Here is a 10,574-nt window from a genome sequence, read left to right on the forward strand (position 1 = left end):
ACAGAGGTGTAAGACATATAACTTGGACTATGAACAGTAAGAATTGGCAAGTCTCACTGATCCAAGTCCTGCCAACTAAACACAATAATGGAGTGAACTCTACACAGCCAGCAACTTGGCATCAAACACACTTGGAGAAGAAATCTCTGAGACAGTGAATAGGATGCCTGAACTAATTTCAGATTAGTTTAAAACTGCACAAGTAAAGCTGAAGGTCTGTAACATAACCTACTTTCTAAGTGCTTCATCAAAGCTTAGCCCACTGACTTAGCAGAAACAATTCTTGTTTGTTGAATCCCATGCTAGATGAGGAGTATGTTCTGTGCTAGTATTTATTTCTAAAATCCATGAAAATGTAGTGCAGATAAACTGTGACTGGTTTAGCCTCACTGAATGTTTAACAGCAGTTTTTACTTCGTCTCCATCAAGGAAAAAGTTAGTGCTCATTTTTCTGGTATTTCTAAGTTACTAGCAATGCTTTTCTTACCCCCAGCATGTTTTACAATGGCTGAGGAGGGAATGCTTTGGACCTGAACAGCCCTGAGTCAGAAGCAACCTGTAGGAAATAACAAGAATACTTAATGTCTTGGTCCACCAAAATGCATTCAAAGCTGGACCAAAACCCATTAATTCCACAGAACTAGAAACACAGAGATGTCAACATAAGTGAATAGAACTGCCCACTTGAGATGTCAAAGCATTCTATGTCAGACTATACATGTGCAGCTCCATTTTTCAGAGAGAAAGTGAGCTACATGGCAAACATACTTAAGTCCCTTCCAAACAAAAATCTTGCTCACAATATTTGAAAGCTCCCAGCTCGCCCACTTCCTGTTTTTCACAGCAGGCATTACAGGCAGTCTGTACCATGAGAGTTTCTTCCTCCAGGGCGTATCTCACAGGGAGCAGGTCTGCAGGCATGTCTAAACTATACAGCAAGTCATGCTGCCAAGAAACCAAAACCAGTTTTAGAACCAGTAAAGCCACCATCAGCTACACCGTTTTCAGAATATGAACAACTACCCATGGTACAGCCCTACATTGACAGCAACTGGTCCACACATTTCTGTGTGGCTCAGGCTTATAAAAGAGCTTTGTGCTCCCATAGGATGGTATGCAAGATTTGTTCAGAATGCTGCCCACCTTCACACTATAAAAGCAGATACAAAAATAGGTTCAGCTCTTCTGCTGGTTTCCCTTTGCCTATTTTTAAGCTGATGCAGTCCCTGACTTTAATCATTGTTGCTGTTATTGCAGTATATGTATACTGCTGATTCACACTCTGGTCTCTCCCCAGACACAGGCAATCTTTGCTGTGAAAAGTACAGCCCTCAGTTTTCACCTTTGGATATAGACACTCCTGGAAGCAACAAAGGGGGCTTGTACAGAAAGAACATTTTTGAAATACATGAAAAGCAAGGAGGACATTATATCCATGTTCAGTTTCAGATAAGTCAACCTGTAAGGCAGGTTGCATTGTTACAACTGCCAGTTAGCAACAGGAATCTGTCTGATGCTGCTTTTCTTCCCTCTATATTTTTTTCCAATCTTGCAATTAGACAGAAGACACTTCAGTGCTTGACTCCTTTATAATGGAGTAAAAACTGCAAGAAAAGCTCACATCTTATTTTCTAAACCCAGACCTTTATTCCAGCATCTTTTCAGGAAATGTTGTCTCAAAAGCTTAGGAACATGTAGGGAATAGGTTAATCCAAACACTTTCAATTCATAGCTGTCCAAGACACTGTGACAACAGCCAATCTTTCATCTTAGTGAGTATTTCTATCTTTTCCCCAAGATTATAACAGTTTATGTAAAACTAACAAATTCTGGCAACACAGGGATTGATTTACAAAATACCTCTTACAAAATATTTTCTTCTTAATTTTGCATACCGTAAACAATATTAAGTTTAATTTCAAGAAATGTTTGACATTTGGATCATTTAAGCAACAGTTACTGAGTAGCTGCTTTACTGTACAGGACAAAAATATTAAATCCCTATTTAACATCCTATCTGAACTTCCCAGATGACTAAATATAAAAAAAGCCAAACATGCCTTCTTAAGAACAGATTGACAAGAATTACTTAATTTCAAAAGAAGAAACTCCACTGTGTAATTTCTGCCTATCGCCTAGCATTGAGGCTTTTTTGTTTGTTCCATTTAATGCATGTACACACATTAACATGAACTAAATCAAGACTTAGATTTAATAACACTAGAAAGTAGTGGTCAGTTTCACATAAAACTACCAAAATTACTCTCTCAGCAACTGCAACTTTTATTAGGTTTTTAGTTCTCAGTTTCAGATTCTAGATGTAGACTTATTTCTATTCCAAAGTTATTAACAGTTAATTTTCTAAAAATATAAGGTATCAAAAATTTAGCATAGTTCATTCCTTCACTGCACTCCCATCCTCCCTACATCTCTCCTAGTAAAATTCCAAAAGCACAGCACAGTCATCTGAATTTTGACACGCCAAAAGCAGCTTCTGGAATAATATGCCTTAGAATGACAAAGGTAAAGAAGAATTAAATTTTAAAAAGCCATAATGAGAACATATTTGCAATCTTATACAAACAGCTGCCACAAATAAGGGGTTTTGGACCAGCACTCCCACTCTGTGGAAAGAGCATACCTACTCCAGAGTTGTACTGCTAATTAAATAATCACCTGGGTTCCCTAAAGTAGTTCAGCACTTCAATAGCTTAGTGTCTTATTTCTACATAAGAAAGATCAGCAGCAATAAAGGAAAATTAGATGCAACTGTTTAATGGTATCATGACCATCATGATTCATGTGAAAATCAGGAAATCATTCTGTGAAATCAGTATTGTTCTTAGAAAAATGTCAGGACAGACAACTTTGTAGTCTTTCAGTATACAAGTGTAGGTACAAGACACACCTGAACTTGAATTAATTAATAAAATTTAAGTTTCTATTTTAACTAGTCAAAAGTTATACAAAAATATTCAGATAATACTTGTATATTGAAACATGGTATTAATCCAACTTTTCAACTTTTCTGTCAGCATATTTTGCATTAAGTAGATGAAATGTGGTCAGCATAAGCAAAAGTTTGGAGGTATTTTTAGGCTTGGGAAAGCAGAACAAGATGATGGAGAGATTTTAAAATACTTGGAAGGGAAAGAGAAATAGCATTCTCAGCTCTTTGGAACCTATGAGGTACAATCCTGTTATCACCCCACCTCTATCACACTGATCATCCCTCCTGAAAGAACATTTACCTGGAATAGAGCACCTCTGCTCCAATGCAAACACACACATCACCAAGTGAAAACACTGCCTCTCTCCCTCTTTCCCTTGGGTTCCAGCAATTACAAATAAAAATCAAGAATTAATATATTTTCCATCCACTATTACGAAAATGTTTCAATTCAGTTTAGCAAGTAAAATGTGAAAAAAAGGCACTGAATTGCATCTATCTGATGTCTGCCCTGTCAAGAAAATATAACCATTCTGAAAGTACTTATTCTGTAATCATTCTGCTTAATGCCAGGAAAACACTTTACCTCCTCGCCTTCAGATCAGAAAGGGATCAGAAAGGGATTTTTAAAAGCATAATTAAGACTGAAAACATTTGATGACAGCTTGGCAGCTCTGAACATTCACCCCAGAATGAATGTTCACCCAGGGCTCACTCATACTGTTACCTGTAATTTTGTATCCATATGCAGCCAGCTGTCCAGCCATGTATTCACCATCCGAATTATTGTGAGAACATCCCCATGTACGAATCCAGATTTTCTGAACACCAGGAATAACGCTGTCAAGTAAAAACAAATAAGAAATGCAAGTTAAATGATGAACAAGCTTCCCTGTTAAGCCCACTGAACTGACTGAATGAATTGTAATTCTTCAAACATGAAATAAGCAATGCAAACAGTAACGACTCCAAAACAGCTGAGGAAAAACAGTAATGATGTGATTTTAGTGTAATGGGTATTAGGCCTTGCTGGGATAGAGTAACAAAAACCACTGTAGGGCTGTGTTCTGTGTTTGTGACTGGAACAGGGTTAACACACCGGTGGTTTCAGCTGTCATTGAACAATGCTTGCTTGTTTCCCACTGTGCTCCATCCCACCACAAGCAGGCTGCAGATGGACAACAGGTTGGGAGGAACATGGGCAGAATAGCTGACCGACAGGATAGTTCATTTCAGATGACATCATGTTCAGCAATAAAAGCTGTGCCTTTGGTCTTTCCAAAATAACCACTGTTCTGAGACTGGTTGGGTACCAGTCTGCTTGTGGGAGGTGGCAAATGGCTGCTTTTGCATCACTTGGGGTTTTTCCCTGCTCCTTCCTTCCTTCACTTTATCTGTCTTCATCTCAACCCACAAGTTTTCTCACTTTCACTCTTCCAGTTCTCTCCCTTGTGGTAGAGTCAATCCACCACAACTAGCAAGAAAAGAGATAGAAAAGAGTTTCAGCATGGAGAAGGTGCAGGAGCTGTAGGGTAACAACAGAATCAGTGCATTGCAGTTATGTTAAAGCAATAACAAAAACCCCAACAAAAACACACAAACACAAAAAAAAATCCCAAATTTAAACTCCCCAAAGTTCTCAAAATTATCGTACCATGTAACAAGTAACCTTCAAGTGACAGCACTGAAATTAGGCCACCAGCAAACAAACTGCAACCTTTTGATATTACAACATGCATACAGTTCCCTCCACACAAGCCAGCTCTATAAATTAACCTGATGGCCACCAGCCACAGGAACAGCAGAAAGCCCCCATCCCAACCTTTCCAGGCTACAGAAGCAGCATGGCAGACAGGCAGTGTGCAGCTAGCACATACAAGGCTCCAAAACCCAACAAAAAGTTCTGTAAGAAGCTCTCATTGAAATTCCTGGGATAACTGCCAATGAGCTAAAGATGCCAGTACAAGAACACCACACATCCTGGAACACAATACTGCGCCCTGCCTACAGCTTTTTTTTTCCTCCCCCTCCCCCCTCCACGCTTCTTTTTTAACAGACACTTCCCCTAGCTAAAAATAGAAATTTGTTGATGGAACATTAATGATCATTAACAGCAAACACAGGGTATTTAGACTTCCTGCTGTCTAAACAACACATGTTCAATGTGCTTTCTTGGGTACAAAACACTGAAACACTGAAGCCTGCTAGAGAATATATAGTACCTGAACACTTTGGGCATGAACTACTTGTGTGAAGTATCTACAGAGCACCAGCTCAGCTGTCCATACACTCCTGGCAGACTGGGGCCAATGCACCTTTAGGGGCATGCAGATAAAAATGCGTTGTTATGCTTATAAAAATCTCTTTCCAACATCAGTGAAAACCCAGAATTTTATTTCTCTACAGGAAATTAAATTTTCATACACAATTTGTTTTCATTTTTATCATCTAGGGAAATTTTATGCACCAACTTGAAACTAATGTTTGAAAAAAAAAAAAAAGAAAAAAACATAGATCTCGGATCTGCAGTAGAAACTAAAATCAATAACTGAGCTGACCTATGCTCTAATCAATTCTACTGCAGCAAAAAGTTGATTCTGTTCTTATGAAAATCACAAGTAGGAAAAACACAAAGATCCATTTCGTGCTTACTGCATACTATTTCCACTGAAATAAAACAGCAAGTTCAAAAGAAATTTTACTATGTCACTTGCAGGATGTACACACAAGTACAGCCTCTCCACATCCCAGGATGCAGGAAACGGGTTTAAAGACTGAAGCAAGGCTGATGTACCCTTCATGAAAGGAGACTGGGACAGAGAATACACAGTTCAGCACACTGAGCATACACAAGTCCCTGGGCCCTGGCAGGATGCACTCACAACAGAGACAGGGACATACTGGAGACAGTCCAGCAAAGGGCCATAAAGACCATGAAGGGACTGGAACACGGCCCATAACAGAAACAGCTCAGAGTGCTGGGACTGCTCTGCCTGGAGAAGGCTCAGGATGATCTCATCAAAGTACATAAATACCTGAAGGGAGAGTGCAAAGAAGGCACAGCCAGGATTTTTTTCAGTGGTGCCGAGTGACAGGACCAGAGGCAACAGGCACAAACTGAAACATGGGAGGTTCCCTCTTAGCACCTTTTTACTCTAAGAATGACCAAGAACTGGCACAGGTTACTCAGGGAGACTGCAGAATCTCCATCTCCTTGAGATACTCAAAAACTACCTGGTCAGAGTCCTGCCAACTGCTTTTTTATGGCAGTGCTCAAGCAGTGGGTTTGGAAAAGACGACCTTCCAACCCCAACCTTTTTGCACCTCTCAGGATTTTGTTCCTATTACTCATTTCACAAGTCAAAAGGCTACTCCAGAACTGCATTTTGAAAAGCTCAGATTATATTTAGGTAGTTAAGATTAAACAGACAATTTTTCAGAAATCCTTTACACATAAAAGCATAACAGAACTATTTTTCCAGTCTGATAATTCCATTCATCAACATCTCAGCAGTAACTGATTTCCACAGAAAATCTGTCTAGGAAAAGGAATTTGCTTAAGATTTATTATTTATTCTCTCTACATTCTATGCAGACTATTTTACTCATTTTTATCTTGTACACAGATTTCACATTAAGATATAACACAAACTTCCACCTTATTTTTAAAATCTGAAAAGTGCAATAGGAGACACAAGAAAAGCACCAACTCAGGGTCAGTGTAAGACTTTACCTGTCACTGGGGGGCTCATCATCTGTCTGAGCATTCTTCTGGGAGTTGCGTTTTCGCACTTTGGGAAAAACATTCCTTCTCACAAACTGCCGATCGTGCAGCTTCAAATCCTCTGCTGACACGATGTCTTCAATATCCTCAAGCACTGACTCACAGGCAGCAGGCATCTTCAGGAAGTGTTGGGAGAAGATTGGCATTAGGAAAGCATTTGAATACCAAACCAAGGCCTTGTACCTACTGCACATTTCCCATAAGGAAAAGTCAGATGTATCCCTAAGGATATGTGCAATGTATCACGCACATGAGGGATACTGAGTACACAGAAACAATTCACTACCAGAGAAATTTCCTGAATGCCCTCTTCCCCCAGTACCTCAAACACAGGCAGGGAGAAAGTCACAAACCATACACATTCTTCAGAGCTTATTTATAAATCATCTGTTCCTTGTCATCTCCTAACTCAAACCCCCTTCACCTCCTCTGACACGACACATTCAAGATACAGGTATTTTTCATCATGTCAGCATCATAGTAAAATAGTGAGCTCCTGTCATATGATGGACGTACTTCCACTCACATCACAGAAAAAGAACAAAAGACACAGAACCCAAGTGACTGCTCCAGAGCCCATTCTGGCTCTTTTATCTGTGTGTGGACACTAACAAAGTATGTTTTCACAGTGCTTCTGAAAACAAACCAAACTATTCCTAGAATTCCTGATCCCACATGGCTTTCATCTGAATTAGCTCATTCACTGGGACAGTAAAATAAAAATTTCTGTTTTCAGGTACAGAATGTTAAACAACTATACCTAACTAATAATATATATATATACTATAATCTGGCTAGAATAATATATTAAAAGATTGCTAATATCGAATTATATTTTTCACAAGAAACTAAAGATATATGTATCTCCCAGCAGATGCAAAAATCCAGATCAGTTTTCAGGAATCAAAAAAAAGCCATTTGCTAGAAAAGTCTATAAAAAAAGCTAGTGCATTAATTACACAGCACACTGTGCTGTAACTCCCAGTTAGAATAAAGTCTGAAGTGCCATTGGAAACTCAGGTGTTTTACATAAACCAACAGCCTACTAAGGAAATCATACAAGGGTATTTCACAGTTTACAGGGAAAATACAAGACTTTCCTAAGTGACCATGAAGAACAAAAAACCAAGGCTTTAATGTCTTTAAACTTATACTTCGGTAACTGAAGATTTGCTACTGGCATAAAAACAGTTCCAGATGTTGCAAATGAATTATTGAAGAACATAAAAAGTTGAACACCCGTGCACTTTCCAGTCAATCTTGCAAAATATACCTCAAAATAAAACTTCATGTAAGCTGAACCATCACACATCTGCATTTAACTTCAAAAGGAACAGAATGATGTCACAAAGAGGATGCATCTGCCCAAGCTACTTAGGCAGTTAGCATTCTTCTAGATAAAAAAAAAAAAAAACAGGATCTATACAATAGTGCAGCAAAAGATGAAAATAAACATTTGTGAAAAGTCTAGCAATAAAGAATATGAGAGAAAAGTGGCATCTCTTATGTCTAACTTATACCACTGAGAATATGTACAAATAAGTGAAGTTCAAATCACTATCTGGAAGGGAATAAAAAGTTTTGATTTGTCATTTTTTCCTCTCTTACAGAAAAATACCCAATATAATGGAGCAGCTGGAAAAACAAATCAGCTTAGTTTATTTCAGTGACCCATGGAACAAAGAACACAGCCAAACTAAAATTCCTACCTTTTTAAGCAAGGTATAAATCCTCTTGGACAGTAAACCTGAGGGATGGGGGAATAAGGAAGAGGAAAAGGAAAAAAGATATGGCATGAAAAAGCAGAACTAGCAGACAGAATGCCATGAATTCATGTTATTGTCCAACAAGCACTCATCCTCCCTTTGCAGAAATACATTCCTTGCTCAGTTTGACCTCATGTGGAGCTGGTACACACTGGCTGGCTGGCAAGTGAACTCTTCCACGTTTTCCCTGTCTCCTGAGCAGTGGCACCGTTCTTTTTATCCTTCTTCTATAGAGTCTTTTTTGTTGTCTAAGTCAGATGTACTTAAGTTATCTCAGACTTCCTCCAGATTCTGTCTTCAATCAGTTTAAAATTTTGAACGAAAGAAGGGAGAAAGATTAACAGCAAATTTTAGTTCAAGTCATTCACTTTTTAATTAAAACACTGTGGAACTTATGTTAAAACAGATTACTTGACATCTGCACTAGTTCCATATGCATGCATGAGATCTCCTTCACAAGGAAAAAATAAAAATAAAGATGAATTCCTGCAGCTATTCTGGCAGAGGGACTGAAATAAGAAGTGATAACAAAATTAGAAGTTAATGTGTTCTTCTCATACAGCCCAGCTGCACCTACGGAACTCTACATTTTTCTATCAAAAACATTAGTGAGCAAATAAAAACCTAGAGTTGTTTTAACATCTTCTCACAACCAAAACTTCCAGTGTGCCAATCTGGTTTGGCCACCCCTGCTCAACCTCCTCGCACATTCAAACGCGGAACTCCCATGCAGGTGGAAGAGGGCTGCTCCTTTCAGCTATTTACCAACACGTGTCTCCGATAAAGCCCCGGGATTTTATTCCCAGCCCCACACAGAGCAGAAGAAAACTGCAGCGTTAATACACAGAGACCGAGTTTAGAGCATATACATATGTTTTATGTGTGTGTGTCCGTATATATGTGCACATCACAGAACGATGGAATTGCTGGCGTTGGAAGAGAGCTCCAGAGATCACCCAGCCCTGCCACGGCCGGGCCACCTAGAGCAGGTTACAAGGGAATGTCCCCACGTGGGTTTTGCACGTGTCCAGAGAGGGAGACGCCACAAAATCCCTGGGCAGCCTGTTCCAGTGCCCGGCCACCCTCAATGTAAAGTTCTTCTTCCTGCTAAAGCGAAACTTCCTGCCTTTTAGTTCTTGGCCGCTGCTCCTCGTCCTGTCACTGGGCACCTGAAGAGTCCGCCTCTGAGATATTTACACGCATTCATGAGATCCCCGCTCAGTATTCTGTTCTCCAGACTAAACAGACCTGGTTCCCGCAGTCTCTCCTCATACACACAAATATGTGTACACACACACACACACACACATATATATATAAACACACACACAAGAGCGGCCCACGGGCGAGGGGCAGCCTGGCCCACGCACTTCCCGGAGCCCGGCTGGGTTCGGCTCCCCCAGCCCGCCGAGGGTACCCCACCATCCCCGAGCTGCATCCCGGCCCCTCCGCAGATTCCCGCCCGGACGTCCGTCTCCTCCCCCCGAATTTAACGCGCAGCCCGGGAGGGCCGCACAGGGGACGGGAGCATGGCGCGGGCAGGAGAAGGGCAGCTCGGCCAGGCCGCCACAGCCAGGCAGGGGAGGGAAGGACGGGACAGGACGGGAGAAGCGGGGAGGGACGGAGGGGAAGGGGGCCGGGGCCCGGCCCGAGCCCGACACTCACCCGCGCCTCACCCGGGCTCCGCCATCGCGCCCCGCCCCGAGGCCTCGCGCGCGCAGCGGCGCCAGGACGGCGGCCGGCGGGGGCCACAACAGCGCGGAGGGCGCGGCGCCGCCGCTTCGCCGCTGAGAGCGCGGTCTCCCAGAGCCTCGGAATTTCATCTTCGTTTTCATCGGAAAACAGCAATCCCAGCAATACCTATCTGCGATGCTGATGTGTCTGATCCAAATGGGTGATGAGCTATTCCATCCTTTTCTGGCCACAACGCCCTTTTTTTATTCTTATTTTTATTTTTCATTGTTTATTTCCTCAAAATACAATGTTAGTGGCAGCTTTCTACCAATAAAAAATATTGGTCAAAATATTTAGTATCAGATGGCTGAAGTTTCTGGCACTGTTTTTCTCCAAACTT

General features: G+C 41.0%; 1 protein-coding gene across 1 annotated transcript in view; it reads right to left on the bottom strand.

Moving 5' to 3' along the window:
* The window catches only part of CDKAL1 (CDK5 regulatory subunit associated protein 1 like 1), a 382,964-nt gene extending 372,751 nt beyond the window's left edge, over positions 1–10,213 (bottom strand). The window contains exons 1-4 of the mRNA XM_059475653.1: positions 10,166–10,213; positions 8,444–8,481; positions 6,684–6,850; positions 3,678–3,790 (exon numbers count right to left, since the gene is read on the bottom strand). Of these exons, the coding sequence (XP_059331636.1) occupies positions 3,678–3,790; positions 6,684–6,850 (280 nt within the window). The 5' untranslated portion in view covers positions 8,444–8,481; positions 10,166–10,213. The remainder of the gene's footprint in view (positions 1–3,677; positions 3,791–6,683; positions 6,851–8,443; positions 8,482–10,165) is intronic.
* Between the last annotated feature and the right edge of the window lie 361 nt (positions 10,214–10,574).

The sequence above is a fragment of the Ammospiza nelsoni genome, chromosome 1, assembly GCF_027579445.1.
Source record: "Ammospiza nelsoni isolate bAmmNel1 chromosome 1, bAmmNel1.pri, whole genome shotgun sequence".
Lineage (NCBI taxonomy): Eukaryota > Metazoa > Chordata > Aves > Passeriformes > Passerellidae > Ammospiza > Ammospiza nelsoni.